The sequence below is a fragment of the Suncus etruscus genome, chromosome 9, assembly GCF_024139225.1.
Source record: "Suncus etruscus isolate mSunEtr1 chromosome 9, mSunEtr1.pri.cur, whole genome shotgun sequence".
NCBI classification, from domain to species: Eukaryota; Metazoa; Chordata; class Mammalia; order Eulipotyphla; family Soricidae; genus Suncus; species Suncus etruscus.
In genome coordinates, this window is record NC_064856.1 from 68,292,251 (window position 1) to 68,315,818 (window position 23,568).

At 42.6% G+C, this 23,568-nt stretch overlaps 1 protein-coding gene across 1 annotated transcript in view; it reads right to left on the reverse strand.

The window, feature by feature from the left end:
- The window catches only part of SERGEF (secretion regulating guanine nucleotide exchange factor), a 286,373-nt gene extending 269,509 nt beyond the window's left edge, over nt 1-16,864 (reverse strand). The window contains exons 1-6 of the mRNA XM_049781050.1: nt 16,805-16,864; nt 13,065-13,200; nt 11,499-11,654; nt 8,306-8,400; nt 4,235-4,295; nt 1,895-2,008 (exon numbers count right to left, since the gene is read on the reverse strand). Of these exons, the coding sequence (XP_049637007.1) occupies nt 1,895-2,008; nt 4,235-4,295; nt 8,306-8,400; nt 11,499-11,654; nt 13,065-13,200; nt 16,805-16,849 (607 nt within the window). The 5' untranslated portion in view covers nt 16,850-16,864. The remainder of the gene's footprint in view (nt 1-1,894; nt 2,009-4,234; nt 4,296-8,305; nt 8,401-11,498; nt 11,655-13,064; nt 13,201-16,804) is intronic.
- Between the last annotated feature and the right edge of the window lie 6,704 nt (nt 16,865-23,568).

The following is a 23,568-nucleotide window of genomic DNA, read 5'->3' on the forward strand; positions in this document are numbered from 1 at the left end:
ATGTCAGCACCCATTGAGTATGTAGGATCAGTGTAACCTGTTTCTAACCTATATATAAGCACTGTGTGAACTGGCTTCATAGCTTGACCCATTCTGGTGTTGGCGAGGTCAAGTCCACATATGTAAAGAAAACCTGGGGAGCCACAGTGATAGTGCAGAGTGTACTATTCACCCCTGCTCAAAAAAGGAAAGGCAATCTTATGTGTTATTTTGCATGTTATTATCCATTTATAAATTTATCATCTTTCTTTGCCCTGCTCACCACTATAACATAAGAATACCATTTCTTGGGGCAAGAACAATAGTATAGTAGATAGAGTGCTTGATTCTCATGCAGCCAGTCAGGGTTTGATCCCTGGCACCCCAGAAGGCCCCCCAGAAGGCCCCCTAAGCACTGCCAGGAAATATCCCTGATTGCAGAGTCAGGAGTAAGCCCTGAGCATAATTAGGGAAGGCCCAAAAAGAAATCAAACAAAACAAAAATATATATACAAATATTAACAAGCAAGTGAAAGAAAAATGCAGCAGAGAAAACGGTATTTACTGAGCAAGTTGCAGCTAAGCTAGATCTTGAGAAACTATAGGGTTTCCTTGGGTAGGAAGAAGGGAGATAGACAGAAGGCAACTCAGATAAGAAAGCTGTCTGCCAATAGGCAATGAGGGATAAGGGAGCAGGTGAAATCCAGGGAGCAGTGACTCAACAACAGGTGAAATGAACTGACTTCCTGTCCAGTACCCAGAGCCCATTTTCCAAGAGCACCCTATCCCCAACTCAGTCCATCAGCACCTCTGAAGTTCATCTGCTAAGCCCCCAGACCCCCAAAACCACACTGGAGTCCTAAGAAAACCTCTTGGACAAGAGAACGTGGGGGGGGCCCTAATCTCCCACCCCCATCCCCATTACTGCTGTTTCCAGCTACCTCAAAATCCTTCCTTTGCTCTGAGCTAAAGGGAAGTAGAGTATTACTATGTAGGTTTTTCCTGCAGCCAGTCTTCATTAATTTGGGTCACATAGTTAAGGAGGTAAAAGGAAAAACAAAAAGACAAGAAGATGGAGTATCTACAGAAATGCTCACAAATAGTTCAACAGAAAAAAAGGGAGAGACAGTGAGCCCCAGAATAAAAATGGTAAGTCCCTACGGACAAAGTGAATAACAGACCTGAGGGAAGAACTCTTTCTGCCCAGGAAGGAACATTCCTGGCCTCCCACATCCTTTCTCACTCCCAAATTCCTCTAGAAGAGCCTGGCCATGCAAGGCACAATCCTGGAGTCTCCCTTCAGACGTGGCTGCCTACACTAGGGTACCTCTTTGTGTGTTCTCCACTGAGGAGTAAGCATTATCAGGTGCTCTCCTGACTATCTGGGATTCAGATTTAAAGGCTCACCTCATTTCCAAATATATGTCACGTCTTCCAGCCTAGCTCTCAACAGTTAGAAAGGTACTATTTTGATCTCCACCTACATGACTTGCATCTACCTCTCAAATGAGCTCCACACTGGCAGTAACGAGGTTCAGAGAGGATTTTTTTTTTTTTTTTTGGTTTTTGGGTCACACCTGGCAGCACTCAGGGGTTACTCCTGGCTCTACACTCAGAAATCGCTCCTGGCAGTCTCGGGGGACCATATAGGATGCTGGGATTTGAACCACCATCCTCTGCATGAAAGGCAAACGCCCTACCTCCATGCTATTTCTCCAGCCCCAGGGAGGAATTTTTTTACTGAGTCTACCAAAAAATCCAAAAAAAGACTAACAGAACCATCAACAAAGAGAATTAACATAAATAAACTATGGCACAGCAAAAACAAAAATTGATTTACCCACTGACTGCATGCCTGTTTCTTCACTTCTTGACAAAGCCTAAATATAGGGTTCAAAATAAACAAGGGCCTTACCTGTCACTCTGCTAGGTTCCTTCGCTGTCAAGAATGGGGGCAAAATCTGTCCAGGGCACAACCGCCGTCCAGAGGATGCCAAGCCAGTTCCCCACTGGAACAGGATGCCATTTGCTTTCCCATGGAGAAGAGGAAAAGAAAAACATTTTCACTTCTCTGGATGAGACAACATTGCTTATTGATCCTCCAGGCTATGGAAGATGACCAGTTCATTGGCATGTAACATGCATATTAGGGGAAAGACTATTCAAGGAATCACCACCAAGGTAATCACAGAACTAATCTTCATGGTAAATAGAAGCCATCAGAGAATTTCAACAGAATAAAACTCCCTTCACAAAATTCCAGAGTCAAATTACTAGAAAGACACCTTATGCTTGATAAACTGAAAAGGCTAACTCAAATTTAAGACCTAGGATCTGGAGAGATAGTACAGCAGGTAAGGCACTAGCTCTGCATGCAGCCGACAGGGTTTGATCCCTAGCACCACATATGGTCCCCTGGGTTGTCCAGAAGTGATCCCTAAGTACAGAGTCAGAAATGAGTCTCTTTTTTAATTTTGTATTTTGGGTCATACCCGGCAGTGCTCAGGGGTCACTCCTGGCTCTAGCTCAGAAATGGCTCCTCCCAGGCTCGGGGACCATATGGGATACTGGGATTCGAACCACTGTCCTTCTGCATGTAAGGCAAATGCCCTTACCTCCATGCTATCTCTCCGGCACCAGAAATGAGTCTTTTTTTTTTTTTGGTTTTTGGGCCACACCCAGTAACGCTCAGGGGTTACTCCTGGCTATGTGCTCAGAAGTTGCTCCTGGCTTGGGGGACCATATGGGACACCGGGGGATCGAACCGCGGTCCATCCAAGGCTAGCGCAGGCAAGGCAGGCACCTTACCTTTAGCGCCACCGCCCGGCCCCCAGAAATGAGTCTTAAGCACCAGTGAGTATGGCCCCAAAAGAAAAGAAACCAAAAAACAAAAACAAAACAAACAAAATAAAACACAACTTCAGATCTAGTAAATGATTAAGTCCATCTCCCATATTTTCTAGGTAAGAAACCTGAGGCCCTAGAGAGGGAATGAGATTTAGAGGGAATGAGATTTGCCAATGCCAGATAAAGACCAAGTAATAGAGGAAATAGCTCTCCTTATGCCCAAAGGAGTTCAAAGAATCCTACTTACCAAAGATTTACAATTTATTACTGCAAAATAGCATCTCAATAGCCTCTATTCCATCCAAATAGTGGCATTTTGGGGCCAGAGCGGTGCCACAAGCGGTAGGACATCTGCCTTGTACGCACTAACCTAGGATGGACTGCGGTTTGATACCCCGGTGTCCCATATGGTCCCCCAAGCCAGGAGCAATTTCTAAGCGCATAGCCAGGAGTAACCCCTAAGCGTCACCGGGTGTGGCCCAAAAACAAAAACAAAAAAAACAAAACAAAAAAAATAGTAGCATCTTAATTCCAAGTTCATTAAGTCTGATTCATGTATCTATGCTTCTTCTTTCCAGCCTCAACCTCACACTGTCAACTCATACTCATCACCCTCTTACAGGAGCGGAGAAAAGTTCACTTTAAGCTTTTAAATAGTAAATATTAAAATCCACTAGGAAAGCAGGGCAGTTCAAAGCAAAGAAAGCAAAATCGCTGAATTCAGCAAATCTTTAAGTCTAGACTACGTGTGTGTGTGTGTGTGTGTGTGCGCGCGCGCGTGTGTGTGTGTGTGTGTGTGTGTGTGTATGTGTGTGTGTGTGTGTGTGTGATTTTTACTCCCATCTTTGTAACTGTGAAGACTAAAAGGTATTAATAAAAATCAAGAGAAACCAACAAGGGGCCGGGCGGTGGCGCTAAAAGTAAGGTGCCTGCCTTGCCTGCACTAGCCTTGGACGGACCGTGGTTCGATCCCCCGGTGACCCATACGGTCCCCCAAGCCAGGAGCAACTTCTGAGCACATAGCCAGGAGTAACCCCTGAGCGTTACTGGGTGCGGCCAAAAAAAAAAAAAAAAAGAGAAACCAACAAAGCAGGACATTCTGAAATCGTTCAGTCAGGTACTAATAAATGAGTTCCTTGTTTCGTTTTGTTTTGTTTTGTTTTGTTTTGTTTTGATTTGATTTGATTTGCATTGCTTTGGGGTTGCACTCAGTAATGTTTACTCCTGGATTTGTCCTCAGGGATCATTCTTGGCAGAGCTCAGGGGACTATATCGGTGCCAGGGATCAAACCCAGGTCAGTCACATGCAAGGCAAGCTCCCTACCTGCTGTATTGCTCAAGCCCTTTCCTCTCAAGCTCTGTTTTCTTACTCCATGCCAACTTGAAAAATAAAAACAAAAATGATCACCTGTAGCAGCCAAAGCATGTCTAAGTCCTGCAGCAATGCTGATGACCTTCTCTCTCAGGAGCTGCAGAAACAAAGAATAGGAAGGAGATCTCAGAATTCTTGATCTTTAAACTTGTGTGTCACTTATGACCTACAACAGTGTGGTGTGGCCCTCGTTTCATTTATGACTGGTTAAAGGTCCCCACTCCCAACATTTCATTAACAAATACTCTATCCTCTAAAAAACAAAAATCTTTTTAAAATTCAGTATCACCAGGCCTTTCAGAGCTGGACATGTCCTCATAGTCATCCAATCCAGGATTGATCAATGTTTTCTGCCAGGGGCCAGGAATAAAGTCTGAAAGACTTCACAGGCCACTCTGCTACTATTAATTAAAAGCAGGGATGGAGGCCAGAGAAATAGCAAAGCGGCAGGGCATTTGCCTTGCATGCAGAAGGATGGTAGTTCAAATCCCGGCATCCCATATGGCCCCCCGAGCCTGCCAGGGCCGATTTCTGAGCTTAGAGCCAGGGGTGACCCCTGATTGCTACCAGATGTGACCCAAAAACAAAACAAAACAAAACAAAATCTTTAAAAAAAAGAAAAGAGTATTACTTAATTATTAAGAAATGTCTTTTGATGCAGAATAGTTTCACTCATCTATGGTTTTAAGAAAAATGAAAGACATTTTTGCAATAATTCTCAGAGACAAAAGAGATGAGGGCTTGAAGGTGAAGCTCATGACATGAAGCTCACCACAAAGAGTGATGAGTGCTGTTAGAGAAATAACTACATTGAGAACTATCCTAACAATGTGCTTGAATGAGGGAAGTAGAAAGCCTGTCTCGAGTACAGGTGTGGGTGGGGTGGGGAGGAGGGAGATTTGGGACATTGGTGGTGGGAATGTTGCACTGGTGAAGGGGGGTGCTCTTTATATGACTGAAATGATACAACTACAATCATATTTGTAATTATGGTGTTTAAATAAAGATAATTATAAAAAAAAACTGAACAAAAAAAAAAGAAAAAAAGAAATGTCTTTTGGGGCCAGAGAAATAGCACAGCAGTAGGGCGTTTGCCTTGCATGCAGAAGGACGGTGGTTTGAATCCTGGCATCCCATATGGTCTCCTGAGCCTGCCAGGGGTGGTTTCTGAGCATAGAGCCACAAGTAACCCCTGAGCACTGCCGGGTGCGCCCCAAAATCAAAAAAAAAAAAAAGGCAGGGATGGAGAACAGAGTGATAGTACAGTGGGTAAAACCTTTACCTTGCATGGGCCAACCCAACCTGGGTTGATTACTGGCATCACATCTGGTCCCTACTCATCCAATCCCCAGCACTGCCAGGAGTGATTCCTGAATACAGAGCCAGAAATAATCCCTGAGCATTGCAGGGTCTGGCCCAAAATCAGAAACAAAAAAGCAGAAGAAAAAAAATAGCCAGACAAAATTAATGGGGGTATTCTGATTATCTTTCCCAAGAGTTTTAGCTTGCTGACCTCTGAACTAGTCCAATCTCCCCCTAAAGATACCCCTCCTCTATGGCCCTCAACAAGATGTCTAATAGCTCCAGTGACATACATGTATTTGTCACCTCCCAGGTGCCTGCTTCTTCTTTGCGAATTTCAATTATCTCCTTAGATGGGGCCAACACTGTCTGTTTGCCTACAGCTACTGACAAGGCTTTCCAAATACATGATGGCAGTCTAAAGCTTAGTATAAAATAAATAATAAAAAAATATAAAATATAAAGATCACATTAAGTTTTATATTGCTGACAAATGAAATGATTACAGTTTAGATATAGTTAGTTATTTTAAAATTAAGTAAGCCAGAGAGGCTAGAACAATAGCACAGAAGAGAGGGTGTTTGCCTTGCATGTGGCCACCTGGGTTCAATCCCCAGCATCCTATATAGTCCTCAGAGCCTGCCAGAAGTAATGGCTGAATGTCACCAGGTGTAGCCCAAATACAAACAAACAAACAAAAATTATTAAGCTAGAGAGACATCTCAATGTGCTGAATCTGGGTTTGATCCCTGCTCTGCTCCATTAACCCATGCACAGCCAGAGCAGCCCTCAAGCACAGAGCCAAGAATAGCCCTTGATTACCACTGGATGCAACAAACCCCCCCCCCCAAAAAAAAAGGTTATTAAAATTTATCTCACCAGCAAGTAACAACAAATATAAAATCTGAAAACATGAAAATAAAAAAAGCCAGACATGAAAGGCCACATATTGTATGATTCCATTTATATGAAATGTCTAAAACCAGCACATCCAATCAATATTAGCAGCAGCCAGGGAATAGAGAATGGGGATAAAATGTGACTGTTATATGTACCTACCAGTTTCTTTTGCAAGTGATGAAAATATAAAATTAAACAATGATGATTGATAGCTCTAGAGAAAATACTAAAATACTAATTACACATCTTAAAGGCAAATATTATATTTCAATAAATGTTATGGTATACATATTTCATAAAAATTAATTTCACCACTCTCTTCTTACTTTTTGAAATGAGGTTACTCAAAATTTTTTATCAGAGAGGCATTTGTCTATTTGCAGTGTGAGGGATTAACCCCAGGGTTTTATACATGCAAGGCAAGTACCTTACTGCTTAGCTACATTCCCAAGAAATTTTTAAAGTACAAATGACTTACATTACATTTCTGTTGGACCACAATGGCCTGTACCATTGGTCTAGCAGCTTTGAGTCTAGGTATGTTACTTCAGTGTAGATTTCTTTTTGTTGTTTTGGGCCACACCCAACAATGTTCAGAAATCTTTTCTGACAGGTTCGGGGGACAATATGAGATGCCAGGGATCAAACCCGGCTCCATCCTGGATCAGCAGCACGCAAGGCAAATGTCCTCCCAGTTGTGCTATCACTATGGCCCCAACCAATGTAGATTGATTTCTAACACAGTCCCATAAATCCATTATTACTAATTTTAGGACTGCAAAATGTCATTGATGTTTTTAGGCTTTTTCGAGGAGGTTTGGGGGCCACACCTGGCAGTGCTCAAGGGTTACTCCTTGCTTCAGAAATTACTCCTGGACCATATGGGATGCCAGGGATTGAACCACGGTCAGCTGTGCACAAGGCAAATGCTCTACCCTCTATGCTATCACTCCAGCCCTGTCACTGATGTTTTTATAAGATGCATTTCCTTTATCATTTTATTTCTTATGTATAATGTATTATGTATAATGCCTAGAGAGATAACATAGGTGTTAAGGTGCTGCTTTTCCTACAGCCAACCACAAGTTGATCTCTAGCACTATATATAGTCTCCTGAGCACCATGATAAGTCAGACCTGAGCACAAAGCCAGGAAAAGCTCCTGGATATTACTAGTTATATGCCAAATCCTCTCCCTCAAAAAAAACTTATGATGTATGATGCCAGGAGAGCTAATACAGAGGTTATAATCATAGTTTTGCATCTGTCTGACCTGGTTTTGATTCCTGATGCCACAGGGACCCCCAACCATGCACAGCTGGTATAGCCCTAAAGTTCCTGCACCAAGGTCCTAACACCAATGCAGCCTCAGGTCCAAAACCCAAAGAGCCCATCAGGTTGGCCATATATCATTGGGCAAAATCCCAGATCTCCCTGTGTCCACTTGGGAGGCCTTCCCAAAATTATAATGTTTAGAACAGTAGGCTCTCACTCACAATTATAAGATTAGAAATTAGACTGGAATATCCCATAATCTGATTTTTTTTCCAGAAGAACCTACATATTTCTTTTTTCTTTTTCTTTTTTTGGTTTTTGGTGTTTGGGTCACACCCAGCAGCGCTCAGGGGCTACTCCTGGCTCTATGCTCAGAAATTGCCCCTGGCATGCTCAGGAGACCATATGGGATGCTGAGATTCGAACCACCATCCTTCTGCATGCAAGGCAAATGCTCTACTGCTGTGCTATCTCTCTGGCCCCAAACCTACATATTTCAATTTACTTTTAAGTACCCCATATTGATTTTCAGGGACCCAGCAGCCCTTTCAATCTTAGAAGGAATAACTGAAATAAATTGGAAGCTTTCAAACAGGGTATGTGTAAACTACATATGAGATGCTGTCCCTACCTCAACAGCCTGGGGAACCACACATCTTCGAGGTCCATGAGGAACTCCCAGTTGGCCAAAGGCATTGGAGCCACATGATAGAACTTGACCATTTTCTGCAAAACACAAATCCTTAAAGTTTCAATCTAAGAAAATACTTGTGACTGATGAGCAAATGTAGAAAAATGAGAAGATAAAAAGAAATAAGAGGAACAGGTGGAGGTTCTTGTGCTTCAACTCATACAATCATATTCCTTATATGCAGAGCACTCAGCCCAGCACTAGGATGTGTCAGGATGGGAGCATGCTTGGTCTCAGACTTCCATAGGGTGAGATTTCTATTAAAGACTCCAGACCTTTCTTTCTTCCTTTCTCCAGTCTCACAGCTTTCCAGAATATTTTTCTGGGTTTTTGTTTGTTTTTTTGTAGGGGAGAGAGGAAGGTGTTGGAGCCTCACTCAGTGATGCTCAGAAATTACTCCTGGTTCTGTTTAGGAATCATTCTTGGCAGGGCTCAGGGGTCTATATGGGATGCTAGGGACATAAACCCAGGACAGCCTTATGTGTGAAAAAATGCCCTATATGCTATACTAACTCTCCAGTCCACTTTCCAGGATATCTCACTAAACTAGTAGACCTGAGAAGCAAGAAAACACATAGAGCTTGGCACTTTCTGTCAGCAGAATCTGAATTGAGTAGAGGCTACAGCTTCCTCTGGGAAAAACCTACAGAGGTGGGGCAGGTCTAGATGAGCAAAGGATTAACAAAACAGTCAATTAGCCCTGTCCTCCAACTTAGCATGGATCTGACTTCTCTTCGAGTTTCTCACAATTGCTTCCAGATAAGAGTAGGAAGCAGGTTACCTATAGACTCCCTCTAACCTAAATATAGTACTTCCTAAGAGAGAGATGCTTATTTACATTTCTTATTGATTACTATTGAAATCTAACACATATGAAAAAAGCTCCTCTGCAAGAAGAGGGATGGTGACATATAAGGGTCTTAAAGAAGGGAGAAGAGTTCTTTTGATAACAACGGTAAATGGGTTTGTTTCAAATGAAGAACATAACACTGATTGGTATCACTAGAAAGAAAAGTAAAGAAAGTGTGGAGATTAAGAGTCAAGGCACATCCCATAGGCTAAAACGCTTGGAATATGGGTGCTACATATGACAATCCATGAGGTTTAAAGCTAGGGGTGACAGAGTCAGAAGAAACTAGAGAACAATGAGAAAGAGAACCTGGTTAGAACTATATGGCCAGGTAGGCCAGGTAAGCTGAACAAGGAAGGCAAACAAAATAACTACTGCCACAGCTCAGAGAGTATTCAGGAGACATAATTCATTTGGCTACTAGAATATAAACACATTTGCCTTATGGCTAAGGCCAAGTTGCTCACAGTAATATGAACCCAAGAGCATAATCCTCACTATTCTATACTGCTATGTGGCCCCACCATGACAAAACTGCTCTATCCCAGCATCTCAATATTATTGTGAATCCCCCTTTGACAAAAAAAGCTGATATCACTGTCAACACCTCTCAAGCTCCTATATGTCTTCTGTAAGTGACCCTTTACTTCCTGGGAGATTAGGGGATATTGCTGGCCAGCTATCCAGTCTTCTGGAACAGGAAATGACCACCCAAAGTGATCAAGTCCATCAGGAGGACCAGTCCATGGTAGGAAGCTTGCCACAAAGAGCAGTGAGTGCAGTTAGAGTAGAGAAGAGTCTACTATGAAAAAGACATGCATGGCACCCCTTCATTAACAGTAGTACAAACCAATGTCATAAAAAAGGAGAGAAAGAGAATGGGGGGAATGTAAAATGTCTATCTCCAGAGGCAGGTAGAAGAGGGTGAGTGGAGGGAAACTGGGGACATTGGTGGCAGGAAATGTGCACTGGTGAAGGATGTTGTACACTGTATAACTAAAACTCAATCATGAATAATTTTATCTGTGAAAAGACACTATTATGAACTACCTTGTAACCAACAATGTTTGAATTTAAAAAAATTTAAAACCATTCTTAATAAATACCCAAATTAAGGAGGGGGGAAGCAACCAAGTCCATTAGCAAAAGTACTCAAGCCCACAGTTTTACTCTTAAAACTTTCCTTACAAAAGATACCACATGAGGGGCCGGCGAGGTGGTGCTGGAGGTAAGGTGTCTGCCTTGCAAGGACTAGCCAAGGAAGGACCACGGTTCGATCCCCCGGCGTCCCATATGGTCCCCCCAAGCCAGGGGCAATTTCTGAATGCTTAGCCAAGAGTAACCCTGAGCATCGAACGGGTGTGGCCCGGAAAAAAAAAAAAAGATACCACATGGGAAAGCCTATCTAGAGTTACAGGTGGGAGTGGGGTGGGATGGAGGGAGATTTGGGACATTGGTGGTGGGAATGTTGCACTGGTGAAGGGGGGTGTTCTTTACATGCCTGAAACCTAATCACAATCATGTTTGTAATCAAGATGTTTAAATAAAGGTATCATATTAAAAATATTTAGACACCAAAAAAAAAAAGATATCACATGGCTTTCATTAACAACCAGAACAACCCAGAAATCTAGAGTTTTTTTGCTTGTTTTGTTGTTGTTGTTGTTGTTTGTTTGGAGGCCACATACCTAGGAATGCTCAAAGTTTATACCTGGTTCTATACTCAAAAATTATTCCTGGTTATTCTTGCAAGTCCCTATGGATTGTCAATGTATTTGAACCAGGGTTGACTGCATGCAAGCTAAGCATCCTACCCATGGTATTGCTCAGCCTTATGTGTCTGCCTTTTTAAATACACAGAGTTTTTACTTTAATAAAATTAAATTAAACTTTTAATTTAATCTCTGACAAACTCTTCTCACACAAAACTACTGTAGTGTTAAAAGTTTACCTCTGGAGCCAGAGTAATAGTAATAGGACAATTAGGTGGAGCATTTGCTTTGCGTGCAGCTGACCCAGATTTAATCCCAGCATCTTATATGTCCCCCAAGTCAGACAAGAGTAATTCCTGAGTGCAGAGTGAAAAGCAAGCTTTGAGCACCTCTAGATGTGGCCAAGAAACAAAGTAATAATAATAACAATAACAACAACAATAATGTTTTTACTTAGGAGGACCAGAGATAAGGCTTAAGTTTTAGAGCAGATGCCTTATACATGTGAGAGCCTGGATTTTATGCCTGCCACCAGGAAGCCCCCAGAAACAACTGTAAGAAGCAAACTCACCAGTAAGTAGGATGGTAAAATCCCAGCCACAGGCCACTTGTTGGATGGGACAGCCAAGGAGGGATGTGCATCGAGTAAAACATAGAACATCTTTTGTATGACCCAGCCCTAACTGCCCATCTTTGTTCAGACCACAGACAAAAAGGCTTCCTTCATCTGCAAAATACAAAGGCATTGGAGACAATGTACATAGGGAAATTATAACTGCCAAGGTGAGTAGAAGGATTCACTAATAATTCAGAGGCACAGAATCAACAACTTTTTTCTCACCTGCACTCAAAAGCCATATGATGATAATATGCTCTGGACTAAATAGCATAGGGCTTAGGGGCGCAAGTCTAATGCCTATAAGGAAACCCCAGATTCTACTACAGCATTCAATTAATCCTCTATTTTAGCATGAACTGGATTCAGTGTTTAGAATGTACCAGGTATTCTTTGAAGAACATCCCACAAAGGACTGACATCCCAGTAAGGATATCCTAAGTATATCACACCTTGCTAACTTAGACTGGGTTATGTCAATATTTACATCAATAAAATCGTAAAATGCAATTTAAAAAACCAATTTAGACCACACCAAGTGGTCCTGTGGGCTACTCATGGTGCAGTATCTCAGGAACTATGCAGTGTTGGAGATTGAGGCTTGGACTCCTATAGACCAAGCTTATACTCCAACTCTTTGAGACATCAGCCTGACACACAAATTTAATTATTTTTATGGAGGAAAAAAGGCAAAAAGTGCCCAGAATTCATTAAAATCTTAATGCAACACTATTAATTCATTTATCATTATTCTCCTCATTATACATTGGAGAAAACCTGGATGGAGGAATGAAGCCATATAATGAGGTCACACAGCTAATAAATAACAGAGGTAGGACTTGACCGAGTTGGTTTGATTCCAGAACTCAAGTTCTGAAGCAAAAGGCAATAAGCCTGACTTTGCAAAATTATGGCATTTGTAGTGTCTTAGTAATATCAATCTATTCTAGGAAATGTAAGAAAAAATTAGAAAAATTACAAGTTTTCCTCTTCTGAAAAATCCATCCCAATTGTAAAGATATCTAGCAGTATGGAGTATAAAATGTAACATTTTAGAACAATTTATGTATGTACATATATTGCACCAAATTGTCTTGTAATCTGAAGTGGTATGTTTTTCTGAGACTCATGTGTCTTGGTGAGAAAAGTTTACAGAGAGAGGAGCTAACTAGATCTCTGAAGTCAATCTAGATTTGAGGTTCTAAATTCTCTTAATATAACTTGATCTTTTCACCAAAAATGCTTTCCTCTACAAGACACAAAGGGCTGGACTACAGTGACAGTACGATAGGTAGGGCACTTGCCTTGTATATGGCTGACCCGGGTTCAACCCCTAGCATCCCATATAGTCCTCAAAGCCCACCAGGTGTGACCCCTGAGCACAGAACAAGGAGTGAACCTTGAGAATAACCAGCTGTTGTCCCAAAACAAATGAAATTTAAAAGACACAAAAGCCTGGGACAAAAATAAAGCACCCCTATGAGAAATGACTAAGAACAAAAGATTCTAGGAGTCAGTCACCTGTGACAGCCACTGAGTGGCCTCCTCCTCCCGTGATCCTCCTGACATTTTCAGGTTTCCAGAAATTGTTCAGCTGCTGGGGCAGAAGCACATCTTCCTTATGGCCAAGGCCAAGTTGTCCGTAGCTATTTGCACCCTAAAGATAAAATCATCTACAGTTAAAAAAAAATAAAGGGTAGCCATTTTTATTTACCTGTTCAAATCATTTTCACCCTGACATTCCTTCCAGTGCCCATACAAATGAAACTTCAGAGGCTTGTTCTCTTTTTTTTTTTTTTTCTCTTTTTGTTTTTGGGTCACATCCTGCAGCGCTCAGGGGTTACTCCTGATTCGAACCGCCAACCTTCTGCATGCAAGGCAAATGCCTTACCTCCATGCTATCTCTCCAGCCCCTCAGAGGCTTGTTCTTAAGAGAGTTCCATACAATCCACATTTGAGGTGGTCCTATGTCCAGCACACCATGTTTCCATGCAAAAGGTGCCCTTAGCATTATGACTTAGCCAATGATATGCCTCTCTTTCCCAGAGCCCCAGTGTTTGGAGGCAGAGTGAATGCTCCTTTTGAAAAGCCTGGGAATCCTAAGAGTCTTAGTAAGACAAAGATGAGGAGGAAATGCGAACAAAGAGGGTAGGAAATACACAGGAACTAGTTTTTGTCCCTTCTCCCCTAGACCCTCACTAAGAAAACTGGCAAAAAATCTTAAGTAACCAAAAATAGGGAAGGAGGTGACAGTGATAGCACAAAGAGTAGGGCTTTTGCCTAGCATGCAGCCCAACTTGGGTTTGATCCCAGGCATTCCATAGGGTCCCTGAGCCCCAGGAGTAATTTCTGAGCACAGAGCCAGGAATAACCCCTGAGCACCATCATATGTGGCCCAAAAGCTGATAAAATTTTTAAAAATAATAATAATAGTAAATAACTATGTGCCCGTAAGCAAAAAACATCACTGCTATTTGATCAGTGAAGTGAAACGGTTGGCAATGAACTCGAAGGACCATTCCAAGTAACCAAGTAAGTACTTTACAACTGTGGGATCCACATGCTGAGATTCCTGTGGAGAACAGATTGCCTTTTGATGGGCAATAGACATCATTAGGGGCTGCAAAGATAGTACGATAGGGAGGAAGTTTGCCTTGCACACAGACGGTCTAGATTCAACCCCTGCACACAGCCAGGAGTGATCTCTGAGCACAGATGAGGAGTAAGCCCTGAGCACAACTTGGTGTGACTCAAAATAATACACACCACAAAATACTATTGCTATAAAACAAAGGTTCATTCTACTAGTCTCAAACCTTTGCTGTTGGCTATATTTCATATTCAGAACAGTACAGACTTTAATAAAATAATTCATTATATAAATTCTCTACACTGTTGCAAGATCCAGGTAGCAGCACCTCATAAGCAAAACAAAAGTAGTATTTCTACAGGGAAAGGCAAAAGTACTCAGAGTAAAAGTCAGACATTACAAACATCCTAGCTCAGGTGAGCTGGGCTTCTTAAAAAATTTTTGCATCCACTTGAGTGATTGTGGGTATGTATACACAAAAAATCTCAGTAAGATTTCAGATCTGTATATCATTTCTCCAGGTATTACTGACTGGGTCTTCATAGAGACCAATAGTGAAATGTTTAAAATGTGTTTTGAGGGGGCCGGAGAGATAGCATGGAGATAAAGCGTTTGCCTTGTATGCAGAAAGATGGTGGTTTGAATCTTGGCATCCCATATGGTCCCCCGAGCCTACCAGGAGCGATTTCTGAGCAGAGAGCCAGGAGTAACCCTGAGCACTGCCAGGTGTGACCCAAAAGAACAAACCAAGAAAATAAAATAAAATAAAATGTGTTTTTACAATTGAAAATAAGGCAGAGGGGATAGGGCACTTGCCTTGCATGTAGTTGACACAGGTTTGATCCCCAGCATCCCATATGATCCTTTAAGCACCACCAGGAGTAATTCCTGAGTGCAGAACCAGGAGAAACTCTGAGCATTGCAGTGTAGGCCCAAACTTCCACCAACCAGTCCCCCCAAAATGGGGCTCTAATACAATAAAACTAGGATCATTATGAAGAAAAAAATCACATAGGTGTTCTGGCAGAGAAAAAAAATACTGTTAGGTCTTCTGCAGATAGTTACAAGCCACAGCAATCAGAAATAAAGAAACCTGGGCCTGGAGGCTTAGCACTCCTGCCTTGCAACTTTGCACATATATATATTTAGGAGTTCAAATCCTCTGCACCCGGTGCATGATTCCCAGCATCACAAAAACAAATAAGTAGAAATTTAAAAGAAAAGAACGTACACCTAATCTTAAACTTACAGTGTCCAGAACTGTTGAGAAAATACATTTTATTATTGAGTTTTCCAATGAGAGCTACTTTGTTAGGGGAAGTCTCTCTCATATATACACTCTTCCACCCACCACGACATCTACCCCCAACATCACTCCCTCAAGCCTCCAGCTTGGGAATGGGTTAGTTTCAGCAGTAATTTTGCTTTAGCACACACATGATCATATCTGAAGAGCTATTCTGTGAGAAAGCACCCCACCCAAAGACAGCACATCCCATCCTCATTCTTCACTCCAGCTCAAAAACCCCCTCAAAGACCCTCAGTCAGATGCTCAGATTCCACTAACGATCTTCCTTCCTCCAGTCTGTTACCTTAAATTCAGCAAGTGCTGGTACCTGCAGCTTTTTGTTCTACAAGTTGAAATGGCTTTTCTGAAGACGAGCGAGTATGACTTGGGGGAACTAGGTGGTCCCAAGGACAGACCCCGAGATTCCCACCTGCAAAGCATACACTCCAGCCCTTTGAACCATCTCCCTGGAACATCTTACATTAGCCCATTTGCATGTCACCGAAAGATGCTATCATTCTCTCATTCCCAGAATGCGACTTCAACACCTGTGATTTTCCCAAAAGAGCAGCAAAGATCTATACAGAAGGGGGACTCAAGTCATTCAAGCATCAACAAGTACTTACTGGATCCCTCACAACCAACCGGGAGGCACAAGCCAGGCAACCGTGATCTAGGCAGACACAACAGCAGCAGCAGCCAGTTAAAATGCAGACATTCCAAACCCAAGAGACTGGCTTGAATAAATGCCTTTAAATTGCGTTGACAATTGAAAAGACGTCCAGCGAAACCTGCCCATGCCCTCCACGCAGTGGGGTGCAAGCTGCCTTTACACTCTCCACGCCCAGCCCTACAACCACACCATCAAGAGATTGTCTCGGGGCTCGGGGCGCAGACACCCACGCCAAGGCCATGGCAAAAAAGATGGGGTCACCGAGGAACAGTCTGCTAGCAAATGGGCAAGGTCTCCTCCTCATGCCAGGCCAAACAAGGCAGGCCTGACATCACAGGATCCCCCCCTTCCCCAGCAGGCTGGGGGGGTGCGGCTGAGCCAAGGCCTCGGATGGGAGCAGGAGGTGCACAGGTGGCCCCCACAGAGCCTTGTCTTTCCGCCTCCACGCTTTCGAGGCGCTCTTCGAGCCTCGGGGCTCTCGCGGAACCGACCACACACACGTTATTCCCCCTCGGGGTTCTCCGGACCCTGCAATTCAGCAGGCCGAGCAGGAGACCTGGGGAACACCAAGCACCCTCCCTCCAGCCCAAAGCCCCGCTCCCAGCTCGGCGGGCGGCCCAAGCCCCAGATCGCCCCCGCGGACGCCCAGACCTCGTTGCACAGAGATTCCCCCCACCCCGGGCTCGGCCCGCGGGGGCGGAGTCACGTACCCAAGCGAAGAGCGCAGCCTGGAAGGCGCCGGGTTCGTGCTCCATGCCGGGATGCCTCGCGCGACGCTTCCGGGAGGGAGGGGCCGCGCGGAGGAGGAGCCGCTGGGGCGTGGTCTCTGTGGGCGTGGTCTGTATGGAGGCGTGGCCTAATGGCCTAATGGGAGGATGGAGCCAGTGAGAGCCACCTGCAGGCCTCCTCCCGCACAGCCTCCTGCTAGCACGCCCCCGGCCTCCCGTTTCGCATCTCTGGAACAACCTTCTTTCTTTTTTTTTTTTTTTAATTGTGCACATTTTACCTTCTTTTCTTCTTCTTTTTTTAATATCTCTATTTATGCAATTTGATTACAAACATGATTGTAGTTGAGTTTCAGTCCTATAAAGAGCACCCTCCCTTCACCAGTGCAACATTTCCATCACCAATGCCCCAAATCTCCCACCTCCCTACCCCCCCTACCCCAGCCTGTTTTTAAGACAAGCTTTCTTTTTTTTTTTTTTTACTATTTTTATTTTTTAATTAACATCTTTATTTAAACACCTTGATTACAAACATGATTGTGGTTGGGTTTTAGTCATGGAAAGAACACCCCCCTTCACCAGTGCAAAATTCCCATCACCAATGTAAGACAGGCTTTCTACTTCCCTCGAACAACCTTTCTTCGCCTTTTCTTCCCTTCTGAGTAATAATTCAAGCAGGCGTGTCCCACGCTCCATAGTTCGCACAGATTTTTTTAATCTCAGTCGTGGATCCCCAAAGGACTGATTAAATGATTAATTGATTAGATTAGATTAATTTATTTGATAGGAAAGCAATTGAACCTGGGAGGGCATGGAAGGGTCCAGGGCCAGCGCCCACAGGCTGAATTATGGCTAGGCCTGTTTGATGTGCGCTTGCAAAATCTGCGGGAGCTTCTCGGTCGTGTAGTAGCTGGCAACCTTAGCGTAGCTCACAGACTCCTAGTGGAAACTTCCACCTCCGCACAATGAATCGAGCTCCTTCGATTCCTGCCAAGGCTGTCTTGCCCACACACCCACCCACCGCACCTCCCTTTCCCCGCATGGCCTGCCCTACTTCTGATCAGCCATTCATTTCATCCAACAAAGATTGCCATATACAACAGTGGCTCTTGTCAAACATCCTCATACACTAGCTGATGCTGGTGGGAGTTCTGTAAGTACAGTTTCCCAAAGGAAAATGGAAAAGCAATGCATGTGAGGAATATAAAGATGATAGGTAATTTATCCAGAAACTCCCTATTTGTTACAAGAAAATATCAATATCCCAAGAAAATAAGGGTACAAGGACTGAGAATGTGGCTTAGCAGTAGAGTTCTACATGAGGCCCTGGATTTGATGCCCATGGGGGGGGGAGGAGTAGAAGAAAAGGAGGAAGAGGAGAAAGAGGAAGAGGAGGAGGAGGTGACAATGAAGAAGAAAAGAAGAAGAAGAAGAGGAGGAGGAGGAGGAGGAGGAGAAGAAGAAGAAGAAGAAGAAGAAGAAGAAGAAGAAGAAGAAGAAGAAGAAGAAGAAGAAGAAGAAGAAGAAGAAGAAGAAGAAGAAGAAGAAGAAGAAGAAAGAGGAGGAGGAGGAGGAGAAACAAGGAAAAAAAGAATTCTACAGCAACTTAATTATTCAGGGCTGGAGAGATAGTAATGCAGGTAGGGTGCCTTTACACATGGCTGACCAGATTGGATCCCGGCATCCTTTTTGGTCCCCTGAACCCTCTAGGCACAGAACCAAGAGTAAGACCTGATCACCAGAAAGCCCTGAGCTCCCACCAAAAAAAAATATGTTTGCATAGTATTCATTATGGGGTCACATAAAAAGGAAAGATTTTCAAGACTATCTTTAAAAATCTGAGAATCCAAAAATAAATTATGATAAAGTAATGCAATAGAATACCACCTTTAAGAGATATGTTTGAAAAGATATTTTAAAAGTGAAATTGTCATGCTATGCCACAATTATTATACCAGTTTTATATATATAATCTTTTAAGCACTATGATTAACAAGCATGATTGTAGTCAGTTTTCAGTCATAAACAGAATACCCCCGTTCCCCAGTGCTACATTCCCACCACCAATGCCCCCATACCAGTTTTCTATGAGCGCACACTTATTTGGAAGGGTCGCATATCACAGTAATTTTAGTGTGTGTGTGTGTGTGTGTGTGTGTGTGTGTGTGTGTGAGAGAGAGAGAGAGAGAGAGAGAGAGAGAGAGAGAGAGAGAGAGAGAGAGAGAGAGAGAGAGAGAGAGAGCTTGCATGTTGTATGAATTTTTTACATTTTCCATTACATTGTGGACCTAACTCAAGTAGAGGTAAAAATGATCACCCATACTCACTAAATCTTGATTTCTCTGACACACACCACCAGTGTTCTCAATTCCGTGACTAAGGAGCCCTGAAAAGTATCTCAGATGAGCCCTTTATACTGGCTCTCCTGGATGTTTCTCCACTCCACTACTCCTTAGTACACAGTAAGACCACCTGGGGGCAGCACCTCCTCTGCCCCTCTGCAGTCTGTTGATTCTTAAGATCCTTAATAACCACTATTCATAACCACTTGAAAAACACGAAAAATGAAAATTTGAGAAAGGCAAATAGCTCTTCATTCTCTAGAAGTCCTACTAGTTGGAAATGATACTGTGCTGGTTGTAGTATAAGAATGACCTTCATTGTTGTTGTTGTTGTTGTTGTTACTATTTCTTTAAGTTATGTGTGTGTGAGATGTAAAAACTGGACCTTCCTAGGACTCAATTTTTGCTCTGGTCCCAAAGCAATAAATGCCAATTTCAGGGCCAGAGTAATAGTACAGCAAATAGAGTGTCTGTCTGGCACGTGGTTGACCTGGGTTCTATCCCTAGCATCCCATATGGTCCCCAAGCCTGCCAGGAGTAATTCTTGAGTGCAGAACCAGGAGTAATCTCTGAGCACCACTAGATATGGCCCAAAAACAAACATGAAATGCGCTTCCACTCACATTCTAGCACTTGGTTCAAGACCACAGAAGCAGTATTTGTTAAGCAACAGAAACAATGGATGATAGCACAGCAGGAAGAAAGGAAGGAAGGAAGGAAGGAAGGAAGGAAGGAAGGAAGGAAGGAAGGAAGGAAGGAAGGAAGGAAGGAAGGAAGGAAGGAGGGAGGGAGGGAGGGAGGGAGGGAGGGAGGGAGGGAAGGAAGGAAGGAAGGGAGGGAGGGAGGGGAGGGAGGGAGGGAGGGAGGGAAGGAAGGAAGGAAGGAGGGAGGGAGGGAAGGAAGGAGGGAGGGAGGGAAGGAAGGAGGGAGGGAGGGAGGGAGGGAGGGAAAGAAAGAAAGAAAGAAAGAAAGAAAGAAAGAAAGAAAGAAAGAAAGAAAGAAAGAAAGAAAGAAAGAAAGAAAGAAATAAGAAAGAAAGAAAGAAGAAAGAAAGAAAGAAAGAAAGAAAGAAAGAAAGAAAGAAAGAAAGAAAGAAAGAAAGAAAGAAAGAAAGAAAGAAAGAAAGAAAGAAAGAGAGGGAGAGAAAGAAAGAAATAGAGAGAAAGAAAGAAATAGAGAGAGGGAGGGAGGGAGAGAGAGGGAGGGAGGGAGGGAGGGAGAGAGAGAGAAAGAGAGAAAGAAAGAAAGAAAGAAAGAAAGAAAGAAAGAAAGAAAGAAAGAAAGAAAGAAAGAAAGAAAGAAAGAAAGAAAGAAAGTAAGAAAGAAAGAAAGAAAGAAAGAAAGAGAGAGAGAGAGAGAGAGAGAGAAAGAAAGAAAGAAAGAAAGAAAGGAAAGAAAGAAAGAAAGAAAGAAAGAAAGAAAGAAAGAAAGAAAGAAAGAAAGAAAGAAAGAAAGAAAGAAAGAAAGAAAGAAAGAAAGAAAGAAAGAAAGAGAAAGAGAGAAAGAAAGAAACAAATAGAAACAATGGGTAGTTTGCAGTCTCAAAGAGAATTCTCATTAGATTGTGATCAGAGTTGTCAGGGTGCTGTGAATTTTGTCCATCCTGGATCTAGGAAAGGTGGCCATCTACAGGGCCTTTAAGAAAGTGTGGTATCTCCCCTTCAAGATGGGAGCCATGAGCACTGCTATCCAATTCATGGGGACAGAGAGAGAAGGGGAGAAAGACAGAAACAAAATAAAGGAGGTAAGGGCTCTCTGTTGTATGGGAGAAATTAGAAAATATAAAACAGATCTTATTTAAAGGGACAAGGAATAACTACACACAGAACCAGCTGTAATACAGGTTGTAGGGGAATACAGTTGCTTTCTGATTTCACCTCTGCAGTATATACTGGTACCTTAACTAGCCTTTAGTTATGATATATCCTATAACACAATTTCTTGGAAGTATTGAGATGTTATAACTAGTTCAACTTAGGTACATGTCACTTACTAACTCTTTTAATTAGCAATCTAGTTGATTTGTAGTTATTAAATGTGGCTAGTTTAAATTAATTTAGCAGCTTTTAAATGCATTATTTCCCCCATATTCATAGTTGTACAAACTAAATATCTATCTGTGTAGGTTAGGCAAAATTTTCCATTAGATTATCTTATTTGGTCCTCTCAATTTTACTAGTATTGTAAGTACTAGGATTATTATTTAGCAGGTGAAAAAAAAAGCTGATTAGAGTATTGACCTGAAAGCAGATCAATCCTCTAAGAACAAGTAGAAAGGGGTGGGAGGAGCATTCTTTAAATTTGTTTCAAATCTCTGGAGAGCAGAGAACAAGGCAAGAACTTGAAGGAGAGTTTATTTTTGGCACTCCTTTACTACTGAAAGCATTTGCTCATTAGCAAGCAGTGTCTGAAAGCTAAAAGGCTTGATAGAAAGCAACAGCTGAGGAAAGAGAAATAGAACATGATGCTTTTAGCAATCTTACAATCTTTTTTTTTTTTTGGTTTTGGGGCCACACCCAGTGATTCTGAGGGGTACTCCAAGGCTATGCACTCAGAAATCATTCCTGGTTTTGGGGACCATATGGGATGACAGGGACGAACCCAAGTTCTTCCTGGGTCAGCCACATGCATGGCAAATGCCCTACTGCTGTGCTGTCAATCCTACAGTTTTATTGGGAGAGAGGGATTGAGATAAAAAGAGGGAACCAATGTAGTTCGGGGGGTGCCCCCAAGAAGTCCTGGTATATATCTAGAAATTTCAGTTGGGATTGGGAAGAAATTAATTGGAAACACACCAGCCCTCACAAAAACAGAACTTTACTTTCAAATTCTCTCAACTCCTGATTGGACTAAGATCTTCCTCTGCCATTATAGGCTGCCTATTAGAAGCAGGAGTTAATTTATTGAGGCTGGAGCAATAGCACAGTGGAGAGAGCATTTGCTTTGCATGAGGCCAACTCAGGTTATATCCCTGACATCAAAATGGTCCTCCCGAACCTGCCAGGCGTGATTTCTGAGCACAGAGCCAGGAGTAAACCCTGTTCACTGTTGGGTGTGGTTCCCCCCCCCCCAAATAAAATTCATTTCCCTAAAAAAAAAATGAAATCCAGAAGCTATGGGGAAATCTCATTAAGAGAGAAATTTATGAATAATACTTTACATGTAGATAAAAAATAAGTTTCTTTTTACAAAATCTTCCCATAGCATGATTCTTTTTTCCAATAACCTAGTAAAGAAGAATCAGCTCATTTGTCGTTGTTGTTGTTGTTTTGATTGTTGGGCCACACCTGGCAGTGCTCAGGATTTTTACTCCTGGTTCTGTGTTCAGAAATCACTCCTAGAAGGCATGGTGGAACCACATGGGATGTCAAGGTTCGAATCACCATCTGTCCTGAAAGGCTATATGCAAGGCAAATGCCCTACTACTGTACTATCTCTCTGGCCCCATCAGCGCATTGTTTTTAAAGGAATATAAGTGAAGTTGAGTCTTTTTTTTTTTTAAGCGATTCCTAAATTCTAGGTGTGGTTGACGTCTCTAGTCTCTCATATTCACTCTTTTTTTTTAAGAAGCATAAGAAGCTTAAGAAGATAGTTTGTCCTTCAACTCCAAAAAAAATGCTTATTTATGGGGCTGGAGCAATAGCACAGTGTGTAGGACATTTGCCTTGCACTTGGCTGACCCAGGTTCAATATCTGGCATTCCATATGGTCCCCTAAGTCTGCCAGGAGTGATTTCTAAGTGGATAGCCAGGAGTAATCCCAAGTGCAGCTGGGTGTAGCCCCCCCAAATACTTATTTAGTTAAAGAATCATGATTAACAAAAGTTATTGATAGCTAACTTTTAGGCATTTAATATTTCAGCACCATTCCCACCCTCAGTGTCAACTCCCCTCACAAGTGTTCTGGTACTCATTCTTCCCCACACATGAACTCCAACGCCTGCCTGCCAAAGGTAACTTTGGCAAAGGTAACATTACAAAGCATTACAGGCATTACAAAGTTTGGTGGTTGCAACTTAGATCTCTTATTTTAAGTGTTGTTGACTCTGCTTTGGCTTTATAGATATACCACTCTCTCACTTCATCAATATAACCAACGCCTAAACCCCAGTTCCCTCTTTACTCCCTTTTTCATCTTTTTTCTTCGTTCCTTGACATCTTTCCTTCTCTGTCCTTCTCCACCCCAAGCTCTGGGATCAAGGGTGATCTAGCATCCCCCCTTTACTATATTACATTTCCTACTCCTGTTATTCAGTATACCACAGATAAGCCAGATCATCCTGTGTTTGTCTTTTGTCTTCTGGCTTACTTCAGTCAACATGATATTTTCCAGCTCCAAGCTGATTAATTTACAGCAAATTGGTTAATTTCATCATTTTTGCAGCTGTATAGTATTCCATTGTGTATA